Here is a 27,956-nt window from a genome sequence, read left to right on the forward strand (position 1 = left end):
GATGCATTTTTACAATGGATCTGTTTGATTTTGGAGGTGGCTACATATCCTGTGCTACATGTGTGGTCCCTGGTCTGAGTCTATGCATTGGCCAGCTGAGAAGCCAGGCTGACCAAGTGCATCCAGCATACAGAGCGGAAGGACAGTCTGAAGCACTGCAGTCTCAGTGTGTAAGAGTCAGGTGCCAAGGCAAGGTTGATGAGATAGACACCAGATGAGTGAGTCTCCCACTGAATGCCCTAGATCACAGAGATCTTTGTTAGCACCAAAAATTTCTATGGCTTGGGTACATGCTTTCCAGGCTGACCCTAGTCATGGCATGATGGTTTTATCAGCTCTGGTCACCACAAGGACCTGCTGGGGATTTTAGAAAGGACCACTTGGTAGATGATGCCTAGGAACTGCTGAAAACTTTGGTTTAGGGAGGAGCTGGCATCTTGTGGCTGCAGTCCAGAATTACAGAAATATGGCTGCAAGAAAGGTGGTCCCACCAGCAGTCCCAATGTCCCAGGCCCAGTTACAGTGCAGGGGCATTTGTCCCTTTTATTTTAGGAATAAGCCTCATCATGCCACCCCCATATCTTTAAGAGGCAAACCCCTTGTGATTTCCCAGGCACTGCAGGCAATTCTTGCTACGTCCCCCCATTTTAAGACAGATCAAGCTCTATCTTAAGCTTGTTAAACATTGCCCCCACATATCCTTCTTCTCTTAAGCCCCACCCTTGATTTGTGCCCTTTTATTCTTTTATCACCACTAGCTTTCAGCTGAAGTGGCTTGCCTTTCTCCCTACGAATAACTCCCCGTCACACACACACACGCACACTTTCTGTAGCTACTTCAAGCTCCCCTCAGAAATATTCCATCCATCTCAGGACTCCTAACAAGACTTGACAAGATGACATCATCCAGTGGTACCAGAGAAGATAAAGAAAGAAAGAAGTCTTTACAAGACTTTTTTTTCACTGCTGAAACACACAACCGTGGTAAACTCAGTGTAAAATGCAAAGATCGCCTTAAGGAAGTAATTTACAGTACCTTTTTTTGCACAATGCCGTATTTTAACTCTGGCATGTTATTAAATGTAAAACTCTGTATTTTCCATTCCTCACTGAAGCAACAAAGACTAGAGCCAAACAAAAGAATTTTCAATTCCTATAAAAAAAAAAAAAAAGAAGGAAAAAATGTCTCATTTTAAGAACAAATCCAAAGCACAGGTATGTTTTCTTGCAGTAGTTTGTAGAAAAGAAAGGAGAATTGTGGAAGGGCAATGACTAACTCCCTATAATCACCCTTTTCTGTTTTATACATACCGTAAATAGCAACACTCAAATGAAAAGGAGCAATTTTTTCCTTTTCCTGCAATATTCCTTCAACTCATAATGCTGTGTGCTGCTCAGCATAGGAAACTGTTCATGCAGATCGTCTGGGGCACAGTTTCCCATGAAAGCATTACAGAGTATTGCCTTAAATTTAACAGCTAGATGAGCAACGCCTACTGACAGTTACATCAGGGAGAAAAGGACCCTGCCAGACACAGTATGGAGAAAAGGCAGCTCGTTTGGCCTGTCAAAGTTTCTGGTATGGGATAAACATTACTCAAATGTTTGACTGCTGTATGTCCTATGGCATATCGGCATAAGCCAAATTCAGATCTTGGCCCTGAACAACTGCAGACCACTGCTATTCAGGAACAGCTAACCTGAACTTTGCATCCGTGCTAAATTAAAGCTGAGTAAATAAGAACAGACTGCTCAGTGTTTCATAGCTACTTGGATCTCTTTGATCTAGAAATGAAATTGGAAGACACCCTCATTATCTTTTTTTTTTTTTTTTTTTTTTCTCCCCTCTCTAAATGGGAAGGAAAATATTAAAAGTATGAAATGGTTCCATCTCTGCTCAAAATAAGGAAGATAAGCAAGGGAGAAATAGCGATAGGGCAATAATAAACTTGTTCTGAACCACTGCCAATTGAAAGGACAGGAGAATAAGCACATGAATAGCTGACTAGAGGCATTAATAATAATTCAAGCTTCATTAATTAAAGCTATTTTCTGTACTTCAAGTGGGCTGATGCATTCTGGCGTGCTCTTCTGGTATTTTTCTGAATTTTGGACGGGCATCCCTACATTATTTTTTCACCTGAATACCAAATAAGGAATACACTCAGGAATGAATGCAGCACACGATAAATCACACACAAACATGCAACTCAGAGCAATCCATTGCAGCTTTGGCTAACTTAGCTGAAATAACATCCTTGCACATCTGTTTGTATTTACCATCATAGTCAGTCTTACCTTTGCAAGAGAAATATCAATTGCCTTTGATACTATTTGAAGCATGTACATTGATGAAAGATCCGGGTTCTTACTAACTTCTCCAGTTATTTCTTCATCATCAACATCAACTGAAAGAAAAAAAAAAATCATATAATGTGTTGGTGAAAAAAATTGCTTCCCTGGCAGGCTCAGTGCCAGGGAGTCGTCAATATGACAATGACATGTTCTTGTCATCTTTCTTTATAAAAAAGAAAATATAGTTTCAGCCAGAAAGGACAGATAAAAAATGCATGAGCCAGCCTTTGTTTGATTACTTCTTAATGACTTCTTTACAGAGTCTTCACCAAGAAGTTAACAGCAAATGCAATTACTCTGAATCAACTAAGAGTTACAAAAGAAGTGACTTAGATGTATTTGCTTACAGCTGCTCTGAAGAATATGCTGGCAAAAGCCAAACTGAAGCTTGACGTAACTTACCTAATTCTAGGACATCTTTCATCTGGTCTTCTTTATAGCAAGTGGATGTCGGAGACTTCCTATATTAAAATTAATAAAAAAATGAATGACCAAATGTTCGCTTTTAATGAGAAAAGTTGTTTGAATAAACAAGAAGAAATATGGAGAATTCCCATACAAAGATATAAATTTGTGTGTGTGCGTGTATGTATATACACACAGAGGGGGTGTGGGGAGGGGTGTGAGGAGGGAGGGAGAGAGAATAAAAGGTGCAGATAGACAATAAACATATTCAATGGCTTTTACCTTTAGGTTTTAAAATGTTTTATACAAAGGAGCTCAGTCTCACTAACATTTTTGGATAAAGAAATAAATGACATTACAGCAAAAATGTTTTCAGTGGAAGAAAGCTGAACTTCGGGAGTTCATCAGGCAAAGCAGCCAGTGCAGAGCAATACACTGCAACTGATTCAGGATTTCAGTCCTGTTTCGACATCGGTTTCATTTCCTCTGTGTGATTTCAGTATATGTCAGGTCCTGCAAGCTCATATATCGGGGCAGATTTTATACTGCCCTGAATTTCAAGAGAGGATATTCACATATATGTGACTGCCTCTGAGTTTGAAGGATCAGGACACAAATAAAATTTACATCCCTGACAGGGATCAGGATGAGATTCAAGTCAGTCATTAAACTACTTGAAATATCTAAATATTGTTAGTGGGAGTGGGTGTTAGACCAGCTTCTTTTAGCAGGGTAAATTTTTATTCCACTAATATGGAGCAGGTTTTCAACTGCCCCTGTGATTTAATCATATATTACACAAATAACAGGTCAAAAATTTCATATTAAAAACTGCAAGAAGGACTAAGCATTTAAACTTAGCTGTGAAGTCAGAACTTAAATAGAATGTTAGATTTTCAGAGCTGAGCTGGGTTTATTCTTCCTGTTGAATTCATACCAAAATGAATTCATACCAAAATGAATTCAGAACCAAGGAAAAGTTTCAAATAACTACTGTAAAAGGATGATCTTCTATTTTTTCAAAAGAACAATACTGCATCATTGCCTTTGCTTTGGAAAAAAGGTATTGCACTGATAGTCCTTCCAAAAATAGTATGGAATATTTTCCTCAGCAACATTCTCTGTATGCACAATGTTATTATAGCAACAAATACTGTCATATCACATACTTTCCACTAACTTAATTTCCTTTTTCAGTGTGTGAAAGATGAATAAAAAGAGGACACAGACGTATCACACTCAGGACTTTTCCAGTTTAAAAGCATTTTGGCACCTTTCTCACTGATAGCCTTTGATACTATAAGAAAAGAAACACTTCTCTTTTTCTGTAGAAACAAGTTAAAGGATTTATGCAATGAAATGTGGATGGCCACAGTTCACAAAAGGTAGACTGGAAATTAATCACCCATGTTACTAGGGGCTTGAGGTAAATATAAATATGTTGCCCAGAAGGTCAATATAAATAAGAGGATTGAGAACAAATTTGTACGGTGGCATAAGTATTGAGCTTTCACTGAATATAACAGTACTTTTAATGTGATACTAAGTTTAACATAGCTGACTGTGGTATATTTTATAATATAACCACATATGTCCTCTTGGTTTTTGCTAATATTGAACTTCAGCTGAGATTTCTATCTGCTAGCTACTTGCTGGTGTTTTCATCTCTCCTGAGCAGTGAGAGGGTCTCAATGACACTAAATTTGCCAATAAAATGTTTTTCAGCCAAGTACTCATGTCGCTTAACTGCACTTAGGCATAACCACTATCCACGTTTTTGGTTTGTTTTTTTTTTCTGAGATTCCACACTATTGTCTCCTGTTTCCTAGAGAATAATGTGTTTCTTCCTAGGTCAACCCATTTTGATCTAGTTTTGCAAAAACAGAGCTCTTAACACTTAAGAATGCAGCGCTACAAGTTGCAGCATCCCACCCAGCCTCAGTTGCTGTTGCAGAAGGGCTTGGGTGTCCTATAGGTACTGTATCATATCTCCCAGCTTCATCAGATGTCTTGGACAGCCTAGAGTCTCAAATAGCGCTACACACCCATGTTTAGGCATACACATCGCTCCCTACGTCAAATTAGCACCCTTGATTCATTCTTGTCCCAAACAGTTCTCAGCAGTATTTCATCTGGAAAGATCTATAAATGAAAACAAAGTCAGCTGTGGTACCATTCATCTATAGCTCTCCTGGCACCAGTTTTTGTAATATCATTGCGTTCTGGAAAGCCTAAAAGATTTTGGTTCTACACCCATTCCCGGGAGAACCAAGCCTGGGAATCAAAGTGTTTTGAATTTTCAAGGCACAAGGAAATTCCCATTAAGTTGAGGAAAGTGCTGACATCAAAGATTGATGTAGGGTGTTTTCTGGTTAAGTGGGGTATTTTTGCAGGTGTAGATTCCCTCCTTAAGGGGAACTTGTGTTTCTCAAAACACTGTAAGGACAGTTATTGCATTTTCCATTTCAGCAGATGGTTAGTGTTCCAGGAAAATTTATTGTACTCGTAAAACCATAGAGTTAGACTACTTAGGAAGGGGGAAGTCATCCATCATGGCAGAAAAATGGGAAAGGAAGAAAATATGTTTCATTATAAACATACTATACAGGATTTCTCTAAATATTTGAACATTCCTATCTGATCTTCACACACTGCAGAAAAATGAATTTACGCAGAATAGCTGAACTCGCGGAGAAAGCACTTCTCTGCACAATAATGCATGTATATTCTGCTACTTCCTATTTACACTACCCTACCCAAGAGGTCAGCTAAACAAAGGGGCTTAAAAAATAAACAGATCATCTGTGGCTTTAAGATGACTGAGCTGGTAAAACTTATTTTCACTGCCTGATTACAACAGCTTTTCTACTGGGCATATATATTTTCTGCATAATAATTTAGTGTTAGAAGGATGCCTAGAAGTTGCAATGCAATCCTCCAGTCCCGTGCTGTTATGCCACACACGGATGTATACGACACTCTTGGTATAGTGAGAGCTGGAGAGCAGGTAAGAGAAAAATTAGACCCTGTTACTATTTGCAAAAGGGTAAACAAGACCATTACACACACTGCAGCCTGCCACTGCTTTGGGCAAAATTATAAAAAAATGAGTTATTAAAAGCAATTGTAAATATGCAAAGGAAATGATCAAAATTGATACCAGGCAATATACTTCTATGGGAAAAAGACCTTCTCAAGGAGATTTAATATAAATTCTGCCATGCTTGCACGTCTGGTTGACAAAGGTAACAGCACATACACTTAATTTCTCAAAACTTCCTTTTGAGTTCAAACCTGCATCTGATATGATTGGCACACTAGCAGTATGGAAAATTAATTCATGAACAGGTGGCTCACTGACAGATATAAAAAAGGTAAGTGGAAAACTTGTCATTGAAAGGGTCATTCCTAATAAGCTCACACGTGCATCTGAATTTGTCCTGCTGAATTGTGGTAACTCTAGTGACAATTCAGAGGAAAACTACATCTCTGATGAGAAGGTTTGTATATGAAAAAAATATGATGATAATCATGGGTTGAACTCCAAGACGGTTTGAACTGCACGATGAGTTGGGCTCACCTGAGCAGAATGCTCTCTCACAGGCAACGAAGGGGTATTTATCTCCAGCTCTAAAACCAGACCTGCTATAATAAAAATGTAGCTCCTTTATGCACACTGTACTCTATCGCAGATTTTTCGATGAAACACCCCCACACTGGAATTTTCAAGGAGCACAGCACCACTGGTGTGAACTGACCGTTACATTCTGCAACCCAGAAGAGTTGCCAGCAAATCAAACAAGTGTCAGCAGAACAAAACAGGGAGCTAAAATTCCATTAAACACAGATGCTTACAAGACACCAGCTAAGCAGCACTATATAAAGCATCAAAAAGGGTACCCAGACTTCAACACTCAACCAAATCACATCAATGGGGGTGAATACAACGCTCCGTTCTGTTTGTCGTACATCAAGTACACACTCTGTTTGGCTTTGGCCTTCAATTTTTAGGCCATTTATTTTAAGGATGTGGAATTTTCATGGCTTTATGTTTCCCAGCAGAAACCTTAGACTTTTAACTGTCCAAACCACTGTAACCTGAGAGATTTTAGCAATATCAGTTATCTTCCTGAAAGCTCATATCAATTGTTATATTGGAAGAACACAAAAGCTTTCACTGAGAAGTGGGATAGTTCTCTTATCTCATTTTATTATAAAAAAGGTGAATACAGACAACAGCCTGGTGAGCTCATGTACTGCAGAAAGAGATTTAACCTCCTGGTAAAGTAATCCTAGGGACAGTAACACATAGGGGGGCAAAAAGTCCTTGTGCTACCTACAGAAAACTGATTCCTTTTAAGGACCAGGTAATTTCTTATGCTGCTTCCTACCGTGCTCCCCCTGATGCTCTTACATGGACACAGTGAAGGATAACAGGGTGAAGCTCAACCAGCAGAATAGGATGTATATTGTCTGCTCTTGCTTTACATTTGAGAAGATCTCAAAAGAGTCCCTCTATGTTTGCACAAACAAGGCAAATTCTCAATTGACTGAAAGCATTTTAGGCAATGGGCTCGACCTTTCCAGTTTTACATCCTTTCCAAAAATAAAGAAATGATACAGAAGCCATTTGTCATTTCCAGTAATTGGAAAGCGCTTCTTCCTATGGAGTGCTGGAAAAATACTAAAAGGGCAAATGGCAGCACACACAGATTTTATGTCAAAGGCTCTGATGCCATAAATCCGTTGGCACAAAATAAAAGTCACAATAGTTTATTACTTTTATTTTGCGTTCTTTTTTCCGGTCCAAGCATTATGTTATAAGAGGTGTTATGCAACTCCAGATACCTGAAGGTTTTCCACTGCTGAGTGATTTGGCAACTCTAATCTCTTTCCCTCTCTTTCTGTATATGGGCTAGTTGAATCCATACCCCCCAGGGATGACCCCATTTTGTTTGCAGCCACTCTTATGACTGCCAATTGCAAGAGTCAAATAAAGACTCATTCCCCGGCGGGCAGCTGAGCACCCTCCAGGAGGGTTCGGTTACTCTCTCGGGGCAGGTGCCGACTGCACTATTCTTACTGTGCTTCCTGCTTACAAAGCCACACCAAAACATTGATGAAAGCTTGAGATGACACCATGTGCTTCTTCGTGTGCCTTAAGGACAATGCCTGGGGCTACGCACAGATCACGAACAGACAAAGGTGGAAGGAAACATGCAAAGGTAATTTACCATCAGGCTGCTCACATTCTGCATTCCTTCCCATTCTTTTATCTGAAATGTTGCACTCTGACTAAGCTTCTATTTCCTAGAAATGCCACCATTGCCAATACATACTCTTCCTCTCATAGACGGAAAAATTTAATGAATTCCTCAGATATTGCTCATACACACTGCATGTCACTGAGTGTGCTGGCATATACTGAAATCACTTGGCGTTTTCTGACTGATTTTAACCAGGCTGTAGTTTATAACCATATGGCCATCTGAGCTCAGACCTCATTTCACGGAATAGTCTATCAAGGTGATGACTACTTTCAGGAACCACTCAACAACTCACAGGATCAAAACCTGATTACTTACCATAATTCCAGATATTATTTTAGACAAAGCAGTCTCTCTTGACACACCAATTTTGTATGTAACAGTGAAATATTGCAGCCCACTGGGCAAAGCGTACAGAATTCACAATCCCTAGAAAACCTATTTTTACACCAAAATGCACAGTAGAAAAGACTGGAGCAAACCACAACTGTTGGGTAAATAATGTACAATAGGTAACTTTGCTGGAACTGTTTTTCTTTGAGTTGAAAATTTGATTTTATTTTAAACATACAGTTAAAACTGGAATGTTGATTAGTATTCCTTATGAAATCTGACATTCATATATCAACCTTCATTAGGCACTGTACTTTCCTGTTTCAGTGATAGCCCATATTTAAAAGAGGGAAGCTGCTTCAGCTCTCTTATTTTTGTCGTGAGTTCAGAATCACAGAATAGCTGAGGTTGGGAGGGACCTCTGGAGCTCATCTAGTCCAACCCTCTGCTCAGAGCAGGTTCAATTACAGCAAGTTGCTCAGGCCATGTCCAGTCATGTTTTGAGTATCTCCAAGGATGGAGGCACCACAGACTCCATAACCTGTTCCAGCGTTTCCACCCTCACAGGAAAAAATTCCTCAGCCACCTGTGTCAGGAAGATACCTTCAGTGCAGTCCAGAAAGCTCCTGGATTGCTTTGTTGCTTATGCTGATGGAGGGAATGTCAAATCCTGCTCTGGACTTGCTCAGAAACTCATGGCCAATGTTCTAATGTAAATCAGCACAGCTTGTGGCCAGGAATGATGCAGGATAAAAATGCGTGAGAGAATCTTGGTGGTTTTAGGCATTCAATCATGTATATCTGACAGGTATAGGCTTGCTCCTCACATAGAAAATAAGCTCGTTTATTCCTGTTAATAACAGAAAGCATAAATCTTAATCCTTTAAGGACCATAACACTTTCAAAATATTATTTTGAGTGTCTCAGATATCTGAAAGAATACAAAAAACCTGCATATATTTTTAAAGTACTTAAAGGATTTCTTTGAAGAAGATTAATATTTTGTTTTCTTCTAAGGATCTCCTAGCTCCATAAAGTGAATTTTCAGGGACTTTTTCTTGGAACACATCCAAGCGAAAAGGCAGGAATTTTCAGTAACACAATGGGTTCACCTCTACTGGTCTCCATTTAGGATGAAGAAAGCCATAGGTGGTTCAGAAAGCAAAGCCAAGCCATTCACTCCTTGACAGTCTTACACAGAAATGCAGGGAGTTGAAGGGGAGTACCTTTTCTATAGGAACACATATTGCTTTACCACAGATTAGACTGACTTCAAAATTATACAATAAAGGCCATTTTGGAGGAAAACACACTAAACCACTGAGGAGATATTTTCCTCGAAAATGAAAGTAAGAAGGCATATGCCTGTGATAAACTGCAGTGACAAACATGTTAATATACTTTTATAATGCTGGGAATCATGTCACGAGCAGCAGGTGACTGTTCCCAGTATTAGTGAGAGTCACAGTGTGACAAAGTTAGAGGAGTCCTTAAATAAATGAAAGAAATAGAAAACAAATCAATAAAACCTAAATGAAAAACAACAGCGAAATTTCAGAGCAGGAAGGATAAAAATACATGCAGGCGATACAAGCTCTAAACAAAAAATGCCAGAAGGAACATGAAAAATAAGTATTTTAACAGAGGCAAATATGTAGCAAGGAACAGAAAGCTCAGGCAAAAATCACCTTCAGCTATGGATAACAGGGAGAAAAAAACAAATGAAAGGTGAATGTAAGGAGAAGATTCCTAAGACTAGGGATGGCTAGACACTGGAATATATTCTCAGGGGAAAGGTGTCACTTGAGTCATTTAAGACGGGACTAGACAAAACCCTGGAAAAAGCATTACATCAAATATATATATATACACACACACAGAGAGTAATGAATAAACTTCTATAGAAATAAATGACCTTAAAAGGTCTTTTCCATCTGTAATTTCTAAGATTCTATGAAATATGAGTAATGTTCCACTAAGGAACTTGGTATCTATGGCAATTCTCTAACCCTACCCTGTTTGTGTTAGAATGCAGAGCACTGCTAGAAGAAGGCTTATTACCAAATAACAAGTGATATTTTGGGAACCACTAAAGAGTGCCGGCTAAGAGGAACTCAGTTGAGAGACTATTGCAGGAAGAGAAATTCTGGCTCTGAACCCACTGGCACTCACTTTGCTGGTGGTGGAGATGAAGTGCATCAGAGATACTTAGGTTTTGGTTGGAAAAGGCATCTGAAGCCAAGCAACACAGTCATAAAACAGTCCCTACAGTCTGAAATATCCATCTGTACTCACAGACTTCTGAAAGGAAACCACTAGCTCACATTCAGTTTGTAGCCAGGACTGATGGCAAGGCAAAGGAGGGTATGGCAGAAGCAATTAGAAGGACCGGATAAGCAGGGTGATTGTTCACAATGAAAGGATGAGTGGAGAATCAATTATCTTCCTTGCTCCTGAAACTGTATGAGAGATCTCTGCCTTTGGACAATGAGACCCACTGCTGTATCCTTTTGCTCACTAACGTCAGGAGGAAATTTTTGTTCTGATGTAACAATATCCCCATTTCTTTCTGCCTTTCTGATAGGCATTCCCTTTTAGTTTCTATGAAATTGCCAAGATATCCTTAACTGCAGGTCCTGATTGCCAAGTCCTTTTGTTCCCTTGGGTCTTTGATTCCAGTTTTACACTTTTTTTCTTCTTTCATTGCTCTGATTCTAGTTTCTATGTTATTTTTCTTGGAATTGGGGGACGGAGGGTGGTTGGCTTTATACACGAAAACTAGAAGTTCAAATATTGCAATATGTTCTTCTTAATGACCAGAAGTGAAACTGAGGTCTACAGTTAATATCTGCCCATCTAACTCAGAATAAGGTGGTTCCACTACACCGCGGAACTGCCCAGTCAGCCAGCCAGCTCAGATTTACTCATTTAGAAAGTATTCAGCTGAGAACTGGAGGGTTTCCACATCACTACCACACCTTACATTGATAGAATTAAGAGGCATGGAAAATTAGGAGAGCACTTCAACTTCAGAGGCTGCAAAAGCAACAACTGTAGTATGTCTCTGTAAGTGAGAAAAAGCTGTTTCTCAACTGCTGTGACGTGGTTTTGCTTGCCTTTCCCCGATTTTGTTTGCTCAAGCCATGAAACATGGGGAAATCTTGACCTTCTAAACACCATTTATTTTTCCCAAATAACTTATTATTCACCATGGGCTTTCTGGAAAATAGAAATATTTTAATCCAAGGTCAGGCATCAACCTCAACAGCTCTTTATTTTTTTACAGTTCTTAAAGATCATTAATTCCATTCCACTATAGACCCTCATTATTCCGTGTGCTCAGTTTAGTGATACTTCCTTCAATTCAGCATTAAGGAGAATCACAGAATCACAGAATGGCTGAGGTTGGAAGGGACCTCTGGAGGTCATCTTGTCCAACCTCCCTGCTCAAGGGAGGGTTGACCCCACCTCAAGATACAAAAGGTGTCAGAGAACCTTTCCCCACTGCCGTTTAAGGCTCAGTCTAGGTTAAAAGACTTAGGAAAGTTTTTAATAGTTTGCTACCTTTGATCGGAATATGTTCCTTCAACGTCGTCTCTCCCAAGCTCCTGAGGAACTTGCTGCATTTAGCAAAATCATAACTACGGATACAGCAACTTTTTATCTGGAATCTTGGATTGTTCACTTGAATTGTGTATTTTTAAACATAATTTTTTATTCCCTTGAAAATCTCAAAATAAAATCTTAAAACTTAGTGAGTCATCCACATTTTGCTTGTGCCTTGCACACAACTAGCACCACTGAGAGGAACAAGGACTCAACATAAAGGAGAACAGCGAGAAATACTCCTTTGAGAATGAACTACAAACAACAGCATCCAAATGGCCTGAAAGGATAGATGGGGTTTCAAGACCTCCACTGAAGTGGCACTGAGACAGAAATGTCGTTTTTAATTAGTTAAGTTAAATAAAGTTGCTATGAAGGAGCATAGAGGAATTACTGACTTAATTCTCTATATGTGTGTGGATGTATAGTTTGGTATCAATATACAAATACTGGATTGTGTATTTGTCTCCATATGTTCTTGGAGAAACATTTTTCTTTTCCTTGAAATGGAAGGTTCTACAGCAAAATAACAGGAGTGCTATATACATTGTGTTAGTTTATTCAGCAAGAAAACTCATCAAAACTCTACCTTTGCATAATAAAGTCACATAGGAAAGTCTCACAGACTGATTCACTGTTAATTACTTCTGCTGCATGATTTCTCTGTCAATGCAAACCTTTACCTTTCCTTAGGTACTTCACATATTCATTATCGTACTACTATTATGTAGTTTAGTCAGAAAAGAAGAAATGTGCTGTGGCCATTGAAGCATTATATCTAAACTATTAAAAGCTAAAGCCATGAAATATGAAAAGTCAGACATCCAACTCCTGCGAAAACCAACTTAAAACTCAGATTGAAATACTGTCCTTATAATAACCTCCTGTACCTACAGCTTCCAGGGAAAGCAGAGTTACGACAATACCACAACATATACAGTAAAATAAACAAACCAAGATGCCGCGCCCAGAGGGTGGTGGTAAATAGCTCCTTTCCAAACCAGCAACCTGTCACAAGGACAGATATTGGGCCCAACACTATTTAATATCTTCATAAGACATCTGGGTAACGGGATCAAGTGTACCCTGATGAATCTTAGCAATGATACCAAACTGAGTGGGGAAATGGACACTTTGGAAGGGAGAGCCACCCTGCAGGAAGGCCTGGACAAGATGAAGAGTGGGCTAACAAGAACCTTTTCAAGTTCAACAAAGACAAATGTAAGCTCTTGCACCTGGGAAAACATAACCCAAGGGTGCAGCACAGGCTGGGATCTACCCACCCTGGGAGCAGCTCTGTGGAAAGGGACCTGGACAACAAGATCAATATGAGTGAACTGTGTGCTGCTGCGGCAAAGAAACCCAGCCGATGCTGGGTTGCATCAACAAGGGCATCACCAGCAGAGATGAAGAGTCACTAGCCCACTACTCAGCACTTGTCAGGCCACACCTGGAACACTGTGTTCAGGTTTGGTCCCTGCTATGCAAAATAGGTGTGGACAGGCTGGAAGGGGTCCAGAGAAGGGCCACAAAGGTGATCAAGGACAGGGAAGCCTGCCATACGAGGACAGGCTGGGAGAACTGGGTTTGTTCAGCCTTGGGAAAGGAAGGCTTATGGAAGACCTCATCACCATGTTCCACTATTTAAAGGATGGTTACTAAGAAGGTGGAGACTCCCTGTTCTACATGGAGTCACACCGAAAAGAAGAGGGGTAATGGGTACAAGTTACTCCTGAGAAGATGATTCTGATCAGGCACAAGAGGAAAATTTTTCACAATAAGAACAATCTGCCATTGGAATTGTCTCCCCAGGGAAGTGGAGGATCCCCCAACATTGGACACTTTTAAGATTCGGCAGGACAGGGTGCTGGGCCATCTTGTCTAGATTGAGTTTTTGCCACGAAAGGTTGGACCAGATGATCCTTGAGGTCCCTTCTAGCTTGGTGTTCTATGACTCTATGAATCAAGAAATTGAAGTAGCTGCTGTTTATTTACAGCTGAGGATACACGAAGATTTGCTGCCACCCATTTATTGCTTTTTTTCTGGATTAATTTAAAATAAGGGAATTCTAAGAAAATAAAGGCATATAGATTGCATTCACAATTACATCTGAGTAGGTGTGTAAATTCTACAGCATATTACACTTCCCTTATGGAATAACTCCTAGTGACATGGAAAAGAATACAATCGTGACAGAGAGAGCTATCATTGACCCAACAGAACAAAAATTTCTGTTCCCCCTGTAATACAAGGAAGAAAACAATCCTTTTGGTCTACTTCTTTGCTATCATTATTCTCCCTTTTCTGGGGAAGAATTTAGACATCATATTGCCTGGTACTATGGGAATAAAGGAAGATGCAGGTGAACAAATTCTTCTTCACTTTTATCTTTCTGTGATTGAAGGAATGTGGTACGCTTATTATGCAATGACAATATGTCTGCAAGGGGGTCAGCATTAAGTCGGGAGTACACTATAAAAATAACAAGCGGTTTTCTATTAATACCCCGTATTTTATTACAGTTATGAGCAATTAGATAATAACTGCAGTTAAGCACTGGCCTTTTAAACCATCACTAGAGTTACCTGAATTTGAAAGCAGATGCTCTCAGCAGTAGCAGTTCAACAAGCAAGCAAAGACTACATCTGTATCGTTAGTGTCCATTTGATTGATTCACTACCTTGATTCCATTTTCCTAAAAGGAAACAAGGAATTGCAGCAATAGCAAGGCAAATAAATGAATTTACACTCTTTTTCCCTATCTGTGGTGAGTGTGTTGGCCTGTCATTTTGGAAAACTTCGTGCTCACTCTTGAATTACACAGCCCTCTTGCAGGTAAGCATTTAATTTGGGTCATCGCAGAAATCCAAATACCTCTTCACTGTCAAGACAGCAAAATGGCATCTATTTGAGCAAAGACAGAACCTCCAATTCTTAATGAGGACAAACTTTTATGTGAAATATGGTACTCAGAAGTCTAATTTCATGTCGGTATTATAAGATTGAAATATCAAGTCACTAATCTGGCCTCTTGACTCACACACACTTCACGCAGTAGCTAAGAATTAGATAGCTGATGAAAAAAAAAGAGCACGATCATTTATTTTGTTAAAATATGTGTGTCAAAATACTGCGGATTTGTATCTCCCCAGGATATTTTTATAGCTAGGTATTTCTGCCCACTCAGTTTTTAAGCATTTATTTGATACCATTGAGCTTGTCTTTTGAAGCATGGCAGTGGTTTTGCTTCATTTTTTGATCCTGTGTAGACAATGGGTGCCTGCAGCCTGTGTGCAACAACAGCATTTTTTGCATATGAGAAAAGAGATGAAAAAGTACAGCAAGTGGAAGGAAAAACAAGATTTTTATGCCTTTCATTTTCTATGGGAAACAAGAATAGAATTGCAGATGTCTGTGAATGAACTAGCTGTGGTTAATCGTACATAGATTTTCAGCTACTCATCTACAGTCTTAGATTAGCATTTATGTCAGAGGCATCAGGTAGCAGTTACAGAGAATGGAAGGGGAGCCAGACAAATATCCGCTGCTACACTGTAATTTTTCATGCCTCAAAATGCTCAAGCGCTCTGGCCAACTCCTGAAAGGCTCTCAAACACTGCAGGATTTGGCTAAAAGGATATAGAAGTCTTGCAAGAGCCAGGCCTTATATTGTAGTGGTTGATGTTTATTTGGAGTCTCACTTCCACTCTCTGCTACTTCCACTTAACTTCAGCAGCATCAACAGTCCTGCCGATTTCAGTGAGTGTTTTCAGGAGCTCAGAGCTCGGCATGAATTCAAATGCTCTACTGGCTTTGACTCAAATCATCTGGCAGGAACGTCCCCGTTTTGCTTTGGGAACAGATTACATGGAGTCTGCTTAGGAAATAGCTCCCTCTTCTGTCCTTGCTGAAACCAAACCAGCCCTCTGAAGGAAGGAAACGATTTCAAACCACTTACTACAGCAATGGAGCACAGTACCGCAGTACGTTGCACAAAGTTGTGCACTGTGACAGTCCCCTTTCAGTCCAGCTTCTCCTTTTCTGCTCATTTCATAATTACTGCATAAGGTTAGGAAGTGTCAGCACGTCCAACTACAGCTGAGTTAAGTTAGTACAAGAGATTTCTTTTTCAGTTCTCCATTATGTACCGTACTGGAAAGCTGAGCTATGTCAGATAATGGCTGAACCCAGACAATACAAGTCCAACCGTTGCTGAACTGCAACTGGTGTCTGCAGATCCACCTGTGATATTCTGCTTCCAGAAGGATTAAGTCTTGCATGACTCTGTGTGAATGCAGAGAGCCAGCTCATAAGTCACTGTGGAAGCAGAAGCAACATGGTCTGACTCCATACAGCTCTTGTTTCATATCACTTGACTGAGCATATAAGGTAGTGCTAACCCATCACTTCATCCTTTCCTGTTTCAGGATGGTTTATTACTTCACGCTCAGCATTAATTGAGGTAGAGCATACAGCTTTGGTGGGCTTTTGACAGCTCCCTAACAAAGCTAAGAGAAGTGCGTACCTGGTATTTGATGAACAGTGAATATATAGTACATAATTTATGAGTGTCAAAGGCATAGTGGACTGAATAAAATTCTTTTGGCATCAGGCAATCTCTGTCCACACTTGGACTATCTGCTGCCTGAATGCTACATCAGGACCATCCTGAGATGTCAGGATAAGCCCCATCCTGCTGTTATCTTGGTCACAATGACTTGGGCACCAGACAATCTCTGTGCACCCTTGAGCCATCTGCTCCCTGATTTGTGTACCAGAACTGTGGCCAGAATGTAAAATACTGACCAAAGCCAATCATCTCGATCCTGTAACTAGTGATGCAAGAGGGAGACCTTTGGAGCTGAGCTCTTCAGGACCGCAGCGGTCTGTGTGACCCTGTACCTCCCCCTGGGTTGGGACGCCTCTCAGGGTAGATTTCATGAGGATTGAAGGATCGTTTCCTGATGATTTCGCGAGGACTCGAAGGCCTGATTTTGTGAGGTTTGCCAGCAGTGCACTGATGAATGCCAACACATAAAAGTGAGCAATTTATGAAACTCACGAAAAGGGAAATTTTATTCACAGGTTAACAGTGGGTGTGGGGGTGTGTGTGTGCAATTTGACTACATATATGTATATATTATCCCTATTCACCTAAACCGTTGACCAAGTCTGAGACTAAAATTTGACCTGGCCACACCTAGACTTCTCTCGGCCAGATGTTTAGAAAGCAAAGGGGTCTATTCTGCACCTTGTGACTCAATGGGAGGGTCCCCCTTATCCCCTGCATCCACAGTCCCTCTGTGAATCATTCTAGTTCAAGTATACCTCAATTACCCTTTGTGCACTTCTATGTAAGTAATAGAGTGAACCTTGCCACAAATCTTAAATTGCTAACTAAAGCTGTGAACAAATCATATTCCTGACAATTTGGTGTAGTCAGCAGGATACACAAGGCTGTATTTGTGACAATTTGGTGCAGTCGGCGACACATGGACAGGGCACAGCTGCCCTGCGCTGTTCAAACCTAGAGCATCTTCAGCTGTTCGGAACTGCAGACTGGTTAAACTCTGAAGCATTTCAAAAGCCAATCCAAGTCACAGCCCCACTATGAAGGCAGCTGTGACATGTGGCAGTCTGGGTCCTACTGCTTTAGCAACCCCCAAAAAAATAAAATCCCATGCCTCCCATTCTTCTCAACTTCTGTACAGAAAAAAAACAAGAGAAAAAAATCAAAACAGATCAATTATGAGTATAAGACAGGGAAAAGCCAAAAATACATATTTGGAGCTCACAGAAGGAGGCTGTTCTAAACCTTTTATATCAATGTGAAGCAATGCAGCACAATAAAAAAAAAATCTGAGCTAACTTTTGAGTAAAAAACTTTGAGACACAGGAGCTGTGTAGTTGCAGCATCATAATCTGTGGGGCTACTAATTGGGCTTAGTCTAAATACTGCAGTGCCACTGGCTGTCCTGCTTCAAAGACACACAGCAGTGTGGTACAGCACTGTGCTGGTCGCTAAACCAGCGTGTTTGAGCACGGCTTGGATATCACAACATAGCAGCGCACTGAATCACGCGGACATATGTATGCACTTGGCTGGTATTCCTTGATTTTATCCTCTGAGGCTTTCTGGACATACTACTGCAATATTTAGAGCAATGTCCCTGTGGAAAACTGTAAATGACATCCACAGGTGGGAGTCACCTGTACTGCTTAAATGTCTAAGTGGTCTAAGTCTGAACTAGTAACTAGCTTCCTTCTGAAGCAGTAAAGAGAAAGCAGCACCTCCAGGGTCTCTCCACTGACCAGGAAAGGGCTCATGAGTGGTTTAGGATGTCAAAAGTTAGTAACTTACATCTTAAAACTTCTCTGCCTTTCAGTAGCTTCACCTCTTCCAGCTACTTTCACTCAATGAAATCAGAAGGCCTATCTCAGCCACTCCCAGCCCTCCATCAGATTTCCTCAACGTTTTAGTATAATATTCTTACAAATATTCTTACCTGTGGCCTGACAAGCGACTCTCATTTTTCTTGAGGGATCTTTGTCTGTTCTCTCTTCCAGCCCCTGAATGCCTGTGAGGAGCGCTCACTTTAAGGCTTTTTTCGTTGCTGTCTGTGCAAAAGCTTGGAACTGATTTTCCTCCTTCTGTCTTGGTCCTCTCTCTTTCAGACAGCAGCTTGGCAAAGGAGTCATCTGTATCTTTCAGGATGTTTCTTAGTTTTTCAGAGGCTGAACTTGTGTGTGAGCTTGACATAGTCTTTGATGCAAACTCCATATTTACTTGTGTTGAAGATCCTTTGCTTTCTTGAAAATCAGTACTTGGGACACTTAGGTCATTTTCTTCATATTCTTCACCCTTGAACTGCGCTGTGCTGCTTATGCTGGTGGATCGTTTTGAAAGCCTCCTTTTTTGCAGATCCTAGAAATAAGTGCCATTAAAACCTTAGGTTAAAATCTGAGCATCTTTAAATAAACATGAAAAGCAAAGGAAGGCTCTATCACCAATTTCTGGGCTAAGCAATTTGTTTATTATTAGGAATCATGTTATATAGTAAATCGGATTTTAAAAAATTGATAATAAGAAAGGCATACACTTTTTCTTAGAATTTGAACAGTATTAAAGATGCTATAAACCATTAAAAACTGCTTTCTTTTACCCAAGAATGCCAACAAAATACCTCCTAAAAGCTTAATTTTGGGATTGTACCCAACTCAGGAAGCCAAGACATATAAGACATTTTACTGGAAAGACTGCCCACTACAGGTGTCTAGAGTCTATTTCCAAAACAGAGATATTTAGAAAAATCCAACTAATTAATTTAACTTACATATTCTTTTCAGTATTATCGAAATTCTATGTTTAAATTATTTCAGTTTCTCATTATTACAAGCCTAATTTTATGCAGGGAAAGTTCCTGTCTATATAAACACAGCATGAAGGAAAAAAAAAAAGAGGCAAGAATTTTAGAACTGTGTTTTGAAAACCCTTTCTGATAGAATGTGGTCTGATTGGACCAATTTAGAAACATATTTCTAACTGAAAGTAATTTTTGGTTCCAAACTGCTACTGATTAAATGTGGGGTTTCAGGAAAACCTGAGTAGAACAGATACCCAGGGCTAAGAAAGCTTTGAAAACTGTAGACACTGCTAAGGTAAAAAAGCAGTTTTCCTAGGAAAATGGAAAATCCCATCTGTCGAGAGATATCAAGAATGGATGAGATTTATGAGGAAATTCTGTAACCTAAGGTCACAGATATGCAGAAGGTCATTGCATGTAGTGGCTATATCTGAAACAGTTTGAATTTCTGAATTAACCAGAACCGCTTCCCTAACTCACCACCTATTTTCAGACTGCAGATTTAATGGATTAGCATGCAGAAGTCATTTTAATATTATTTGAATTTATCACAGAAGGTTAGATATAAAATCCATGGCTAAGCCAAATATTTTGTAAGTGTTGGAAATCACCTCTGGCAAACTTGTTACAGGTCCAGTCATCATTCCTCTGACAATGAGACCAGACCTGGGCCTTGGCTTCTCCTTCACTGTGGATTTCAGCTCCTCGGATATCACTGCTGCTTTTAAATCTTCTCGACTATCTTTTAACTTCTTATCCCCATCAGGTGGTAAGTAGCTGTTGTTTATTGTCCCTGTGTGGCACTTTTCACTTTTGTGCTGATGTTTTCTGGACGGAAGGATTTTATCTAATGGGTTCTCAACATCATGTCTAGAAGGAAGGAAAAGACAAAACTTCAAAGAGCAAAATAATGCACAATGAAATAAATGAAAATTTCTGCTTGGCTAATTAAAGCACTGCTGTCAAATTAAGTTACTTATTATCTAGCAATGGTACTCAAATACAATGTTTTCACCTAAACATCTATATGTAGGTGTTCAGGACATTATTTCAATATCATTATTATGTGTCACGATTGGTTATAAGTGTGTAACACTTTAATCTTATGCTTACTTATTTTGATATGTACCATATCACAACAGAAATCAAACTATATATATGTATTGTACCAGACAAGTCCTAAGATACCACCAGCAGTTCCCATTCCTTCTCCGTCTGCTTGGTTGGCAGTTTGAAAATTTGTTAACACTTTTGCTAACATCCTCTGTTATCATATAGCTTAGATTGACTCTGCTGACCTCTTTCACTCTTTATTCAAATGTCAAACACTTATTTTAGTTCAAAAAGAAAGGTACTTTTGTATTTGGGCTTTTCCTTGATAACAGGTTGCTACACTGCTTTCATTTGACCTCATCCATATTCGTCACCATGGTTCTCCAGGTAGCAACACAAGGTGTAGTTCCCTGTTTGTGTCTGTTTTCCTACATGTATATAATGCTACAAACCAGCTTTTCTGAAATATAAGTGAGATTCACCTGGATCTGTGAATCTCTTTGTACAAAACTATATGCATTTCCTTCTTAAAAATATCTTTTACCAAATCATGTTCTTACTAAAGTAAAAAAAGTAATTATTTGAGCCTGTAGGAAAGCATGATGAGTCCGATTTTCTTCATGGGGATCTGTTTCACTGTCTGCATAATATTAGCTCATTGTTAAATGGAATTTCTTTTATTGAGTAGTTACCACTTCACTAAGACCTCTTTTGTGTCAGCTGATAAATTTATATTGTGTGTAACCTGAAAATACTAGCCTTCTTTATGACAACTGTCCCTGAACTTGTTTTTCACTCTAGGATGTTTTTCTCCATTCTATTTCATAGTAAAGCAATTCCATGAGTTGAAGCATCCTGTAACACAAAAACATCCCTTTCATTTAACCAGTTAAAAATTGGGTTTTGAAGTAGTACGTCTTGTGCTGTGAAGACACGTTGCGTACGTAAATGGAAGGGAGCACGATCAGTCTCTGGGAGCATTAGGAAATCTGAGGACTGTTACATGACCTAGGACCACGTAACCCCTCATTGCCGAAGGGCACAGTGTCAGCTTAGAGACTGTTTTAACAGTTACAGACGTTCAAAAAAACTTCAAGAGGTAAGTTAAAAGGAAAAAAGACTCTTTAATAAGGAACCAGTGAAGAGTACCTGTCTACTTATACTCTCCACTCTTGAAAGAATTGTTAAAAATTATCCAGGTAGTTGAAATTAAAACTGATTTCAGGCACTGGCTGTTTGACCTGGTGATACCTGATTTTTCCTTGGCTGGAGGTGACAGAAAAGGCTAGGAGGATGACAGAGCTGTGCTTTGCCGTGGTGCTCCTCTCACTGGTTCATTTTGTGGGCTGAAATAGGATGTGGCTGAACCAAACTGGAAACCTGCCCACGATAGTCCTCGTTACAGCAGCTTTGCAGCCCCTTTCTGCGGCTGTGCTGCAGAAACGCAGGTCAGCTGCACGGCTGGGACAAGACCTGACCCAAGGATAAAATAAAGGCAGCCATCCAGGAGTGGCTACCTGTGTCCAAGGGTCAGATTCTCATTTGGTTTCGTGAGAAAAATCAGTTACAAATACTGATTTGCATCAGGACAGGCCCCGAAACCCACATTCCTGTCACACCCAGTCAACCCGGTTTTCCTTCCTTGCACCTAGAGCCAACTTCAGCCTCCCTCACCTCAGAAAGGCATAACCATTGAGTTCGGTGCATTTGAAGGCATGAAAATCAGTAGAAAACCACACAGGATTTAGACAGAAACCTGCACGTCAATACAGGATCTTGCCCTCTCCAGAGCTGGCAGCTCTCAGTGTGTGGCAGGGTAACATTTCTAAGCTTGTACATACGAACGGTTGGGTGTTTCTGGTTTTTGCTTTCCAATTTTCCTTTAATCTGCCATTTTTGGCTCTCTCCTAGCTGGGGCAGTGATGGGGAATGTTTCACCCCTTAAGGGACGGTGCCCGCGCCATGCTGGTGAGGGGCCCTTCCTCACAGCACCACACCATCCCCACCCTCTCCCATCACTGACACATGTTGCTTCTGCATGTAGGGCTTTATTTTGCCTCCTTGCATTTGTGTGTCCATGTATGTGTGTATACAGAGCGTGTACGTGTGTGCGGATGACCGTGTGGGGAGGGAATCTGCCTGTCCGGCCCGTGGAGGATTAAAACCATGGAGTGCCCTCCAGGGTAAAGCAGAGAGGCCCCATAACGCACCACTTCCTAGTCAATGATGGCCACTCTGGGCCAGCAGCCGAGCACTCGCTTGGCGGCGGGCGGGGGAGGGAAGCGCTGTGCTGCCAATACGCATGCGCGCCCCGGGCTAGCAGGAGCTGCGGGGCGGAGCCGCCATGTTGTTGGGGGTCAGTGGGGGCGGGGGTGTGCAGTGGTGGGTTAACTTCGGTGTTAAGGGCGGGTGTTAGAGGATTCTGTGTGGGAAAGGTTTTTTGCTGTAGTAAGAAAGGTCTGCGGGAACTGGAGAGGCTTGCAGGGGAAATGGAACAACTTGCAGTGTGTAGAAGGGGAGAAAATGAGGCAGGTACAAGCTCTGAGGTAGCGTGAGGTGCAATAGTATCAGTCAAGGAGAGAAGATCGCTGACAACATGCTAAAATCTGTATCTGAGAAAGAGAAGCAGCTAATTCTTCTTTTGCACTGCCTCCTTTTCAAGTGTTGCTTCTCAGCTGGTAGCATCAGCTTTCAAAATCTTGGCTTTCTTTCCCTGTAAGGAAGGACTTGCTGGGGTTGTGCAAGCACTGATGGTCAGACTTAGCTGCTTTGACCATCCTGTGTTTAGGATGAAGAATAAAATTAGATTAATTCCCTGAGAGTCAAGGCTGGGAAGGCAAATAACTCTCGTGCCCATTTTAAAAGCTTTTTACTGAAGCACAGTTAGGGTTTTTACTCCACCTAGAGGCACTAATAAATAGAGCTGAAAGACATGGTTGCGTCCTGTTTATAACAATACTGAGTTTAAGATAGTAGGCCTTGCATTTGACTATGTAAGGCATGAGTATACCTGTAGTTTCAGTGCAGATGGTTAGTTTTTCATCAGAATATGCTTCCGTTTGAATATTTCCAATTGACAAGGCATAAAAGCTAGATTTCTATGTGCTTCAGTGGCTGAAAAATGTAATTGAGATTATCAATCTTAGTAATTGGTAGGGAACATAAAAGCATTTTTGAAGGGTGGCTTGCGTAGGAGATGTTAATAATCTGGAAATTGAAGCTTTGTGTTACTAGGATAACTAATAAAAGGTACTGTAGCTGAAGGTATACATACAGCTTTTAACATTATTTCCCATATTTAATTTAAAAAAACCAAAACCCAGTGGCTGAATGTGGCAAAGAGAAAGAACTAGGGCTGTACCTGTAGGCTTGAGTTTCGCTTTCGCTGAGCGTAATGGCACTCCCACGCACAGGATCTTCATCCAAGAAGTCGGGTGGGTGAGATGTTGAGCTCTTGCTTTGAGGAGTTGACAGAGTAGAATTTGAGCTGATGCTTCTGGAAGTCCCACGGTGCTCAAGGAAGTAATTAGTAATAATTTCAAGGAGGGTTTTCAGTGGGTTCTCCTTTGCCTATCCAAAAAGAAAAATAAAATTCTTAGTGACTATTGAAACTCTGCTTGTCTTGCTGCAGTCTAAGATAGGATATTCTTTTTACTCTATACAGTAGCTGAATGTATTAACTACTTTATAGTTAGCTGCCTATGGGTGTATCCCAGACATGACTCTACAGACAATCCTGGAGGCTGGAGGATGTCAGCTAGAGAATGCCAAGAGCTCGATGGTGGTGGTGTGCTAAATGAAGTAAGCATGATGCAGAAACAACCTGTTATGGTCATTCCTTATTGTCATTTTAGCGCGACATTGCGAAGTATGGTAGCAATGCTAGAATACACCTTTTCTAATGCTACCTTCAGAAGGTCAGCTTCAGAAGAGTGTAGAATCAGCTGCAAGTATTTTTAGTTCCTGACTTTGGTATTTTGGGTTTATTTTATCAGAACTTGGTGAGAAGCGTGGACTCTAGAGCTCTATTCATGTACTTCGGATAACTCTTAAGTATAGGGCAACACCCCACCCCACTTGTTATACTGTTTTTCAACAGTACTCTGGAAAATGTGTCATGTGTACATGAGTATTTCCTTTAAAAAAAAACAAAAAAAACAAAAAAAAAACCACAGAAGTTTAGGGCTTTAGTAAAAAATGCTGCAGTGTCTGCAACTCCACTGGGAGATTTTTTTGAAGTGATTTGCTACAAGGTAGCCTCATGCTGTTTACCAAAAGCATCATGGAGCCTTCAGTCATGAGTGAAATGGAAATTATCCATTGATGTCCCTGTCATCAAATATTGCTCTGTTACATCTCAAAGAGTAATAAATGCTAGAAGTGTCATTTTGTCCGCCAGGCCTTATAAAAAAGTTGCAAATAGAAATGGGCACGTAAGGGTACTTCCAAAACCAAATAATCTAGCCATAATGATGGAAAAGGTGTTAAGGTGAATAACTGCTCCTAGTTTATTGGAGGTTGCAGTTTGTAGCAAGGGTTCATGAACTACCAGGTTCTCAGCTTCATCCCATGAGCTGCAATGTCACCTAAATGTTAACCTCTCCTTTCCTGAGAGCTGTCAGTCTGTCCACAGCAATGCCATACCAGACATGAGCTTGAGTTCTCTGCGGTTTGGACACACACTACGGCCTTGGTCAGGTTGGCCTAGCTTCATGGTATCTGATAGCACATTTTGGGGAGCACGATCTGTTTCTTTACCTTGTTCTGTTTGTACAAGGAGTGCAGATGTAGGACATTTCGGAGTTCATTCCTGTTATTGATGCTGAGTGCAGAACGTGGAAGCTCTTGGTCCATGGTAGTGATGGTTTTCTTCAAACCCTGAGAAGGAAAAGTGTCAGATTTCAGAGTACTTGAGACAAAACGACTTAGCAAAGCTTTTATTCTTTGTTAGATGTAAGATGAAACCTTTGGATACATTAAAATGGCAGTAATTAGTAACAAGCTAACCCTTAGAACCTGTACTTCAGTGGTACAATCTTGCATTACTACAGCCCACAGATGTAAAAACAATGCAGGTGGCAATATTGCCTGTGAGGTGGAAATTTTGGAACAGAAAAGACAAGACCTCCACGCAGGTGACTTCAGCTGCCTCACAGGACTGACCGGGCTGTATGAAGGCCCTTGCTAATACCTGGGTGGGCTTCTGGTTCAAATAGTTCCAGAAATACTGAGTTTGCTTTTTTCTATCAAAATGCGATACAGCTTTTTGTAAGTGTGATTTGATTTGGGTAATTACAAAGTCTGAACATCAGGTATATACTATCTCTTGGCCGGTTCAGGACAGGTTTCAGAACCTTTATCATGGCTTGAGGTTATTCCGATCAGTCTCAGCTTGGAAATCGGTTAGATCTCTACGGCATCAGCTGGTTTGGGGTCTTCAGACTTCCTTAACTACTTTGTAGTCAGCATATATAGGCACTTCAGAGACAAAATGTATGGGCATCTCATTTTCTGGAGGGAGGCACTGATTTATTGTGAAATGTCAGAGTCAATCCCAAACTAATTTGAGTGGTGAAACAGCAGGCCACCATTTGAGAGAGAAAGTCCTGATTTCTTCTCTGAAGGGCTGTTGTTACAAGAAAGGATTTATTTTTCTGCAGATGGATTGTCTGGCTCAGATTTAGGAAACCATGGACAAGTTGTGGCAGATAAAGGATGGTTCTCAGAGTTGGCTCTGAAGTGTATTGAAGATCTGGGGGAGGCAGGGGAACCCTTGTGCAGAAGCATAAAGGATTATCAGTGCTCCTTGTTTTTCACTCCAGAGTATATAGTATGGAATAGATGTGGGAATTCAAGTGTAAGTTACTATTGTAAACTGTATGATCTGTTTTACCAGCAGGGCATTCCTTTGCCTTTTCTGCTTTTATTCAGTTTTGCATTTACATGTATCTTAACTCAGAAATGTGAATGTCTCTCATTTGAAAAATCTTTGCAGACAATTGGACAGACTTGAGCCTCTCGTACTTCTGGCAGTAAATGGCAAATAATGAATTCTGCATCTGAAATTCTGCTGGCAAATGTTTCAGCTGTGTTTACAAACACTGAAGATGTGCATTTGGGGACTGGATGCAAAACAGATTAAGAAAATTGAGGTTAGTGTAGCACTTAATAAGGCAGTGGCTGTTTAATCTCTCATACACACCAACTCATTCCTGACGCCGAGGGACTGACTGGGCTGGACATCAGCAATATTTCCTTAGGACGGAACATAAACACGAGGTGATAGGTACTGTCACCTGGAAATGTGAGGTGCCTTTTCTTGTGCTCAGTCCCACACTCCCCACACCTACGTACAGTACAAAGTTTCCTTTACAGCACGGTGAAAAGTACAATGGCCTCCTCCCTCCCCTTCTCCCTGTCCCCTTCCCCTCAGGTAAATCTGCTATCTGCCAAGATATTACGGAAAACTGGGAAAAAAAGCATGTTATGGGTTTCTCTATCACCAGTACATTTTGCCTAAAAAAAAAAAAAAAAGTACATTTTTTTTAAAGTCTTTGTCCTGGGAAGTTGTTTATGCCTCTTGTAAACACAAGGGCAATAGCAAGAAAGATAATTAACGGGGGGGGGGGGGGGGGAAACAACCCTGAAACTGCATTTCTTGATTTTATCTTGGGTTTTGCAGGCGCGCGTGGGTAAAAATCAGGCTTTTGCAAACAAGGAGGAAGCTGCCTTCCATATTCCGCGATAAAAGGCATTGTGGGAAATGTAGTGCAGCTACTTACCCGACAGGCTTGTTATGGTTCAGGTCTGGCTGCTTTAAGGCTGGAAGAAGTCCCCCACCTCCCAGTATTCCTTAGTCTTTTAGCACTTAACATTTTTCATGTGTCATTCTCATTTGTACTAGCTGGAGAAAATCGAGACAAGTTACCTTTCTACTGAGAAATTCTCTCACCAGTGATGCAGCCACCTCTTCCACAAAGGAGTTGTCCATTTTTAGCCCAAAGTGTGCTTAGGGGGCGTATGCTTAACTTCGTCTAACAAATCATTCAAGTCTGCCGACATTGCAGCTCTTCGGTGCGGCTTTTAACCACTGCAGCCCTGCAGCAGCGGCACGGCTGGGTGCAGTCCCGTTGCTGGAGGGATGTTGCTGTGGAGACCATGTCATCGGAAGCAGGGAGAACTCCTCCCCCTGGGAAGGAAGCCGACGATAGACTTAAAATTCAAAGAGCTCGTGGTGTAACACTGCAGCAAGAATCTCGGTAACTGCTTTAAGTAATAAAATTTCAGAAAGGAATGTTCAAATTTGAGAGGGGACAACTTTCAGATTATTTCTTAAGAAGCACACATAGTTATTTGTAACCTATTACTGCTGTGCTAATGCAATTTTTAACCCTATATGTTTCTTTCGTCAAATTGCACTGTTGTTTAAAACAAAGAAAACCCGCAACGGCTAAGTTAAGCTTATTCTCTCATACTGGCAACGTCTAAGGTGGGAGAGTTCATCAGCTGAATCTTTCCTTTCACACTGCACCTACGTTAGCCAGTAATACAATACGGTAATGGGAGGGATTG

General features: G+C 40.6%; 1 protein-coding gene across 2 annotated transcripts in view; it reads right to left on the minus strand.

Annotated features, from left to right (window-relative positions):
• MINDY4 (MINDY lysine 48 deubiquitinase 4) overlaps positions 1-27,553 on the minus strand; it is a 75,884-nt gene extending 48,331 nt beyond the window's left edge. For both annotated transcript variants that reach the window (XM_075082218.1, XM_075082217.1), the window contains exons 1-8: positions 27,313-27,553; positions 25,143-25,262; positions 23,746-23,954; positions 19,943-20,201; positions 18,474-18,892; positions 2,758-2,816; positions 2,299-2,408; positions 1,037-1,153 (exon numbers count right to left, since the gene is read on the minus strand). In XM_075082218.1, coding sequence (XP_074938319.1) covers positions 1,037-1,153; positions 2,299-2,408; positions 2,758-2,816; positions 18,474-18,892; positions 19,943-20,201; positions 23,746-23,954; positions 25,143-25,262; positions 27,313-27,375 — 1,356 coding nt within the window. In that variant the 5' untranslated portion in view covers positions 27,376-27,553. The remainder of the gene's footprint in view (positions 1-1,036; positions 1,154-2,298; positions 2,409-2,757; positions 2,817-18,473; positions 18,893-19,942; positions 20,202-23,745; positions 23,955-25,142; positions 25,263-27,312) is intronic.
• Positions 27,554-27,956: the final 403 nt, after the last annotated feature.

The sequence above is a fragment of the Phalacrocorax aristotelis genome, chromosome 2, assembly GCF_949628215.1.
Source record: "Phalacrocorax aristotelis chromosome 2, bGulAri2.1, whole genome shotgun sequence".
Classification (NCBI taxonomy): domain Eukaryota; kingdom Metazoa; phylum Chordata; class Aves; order Suliformes; family Phalacrocoracidae; genus Phalacrocorax; species Phalacrocorax aristotelis.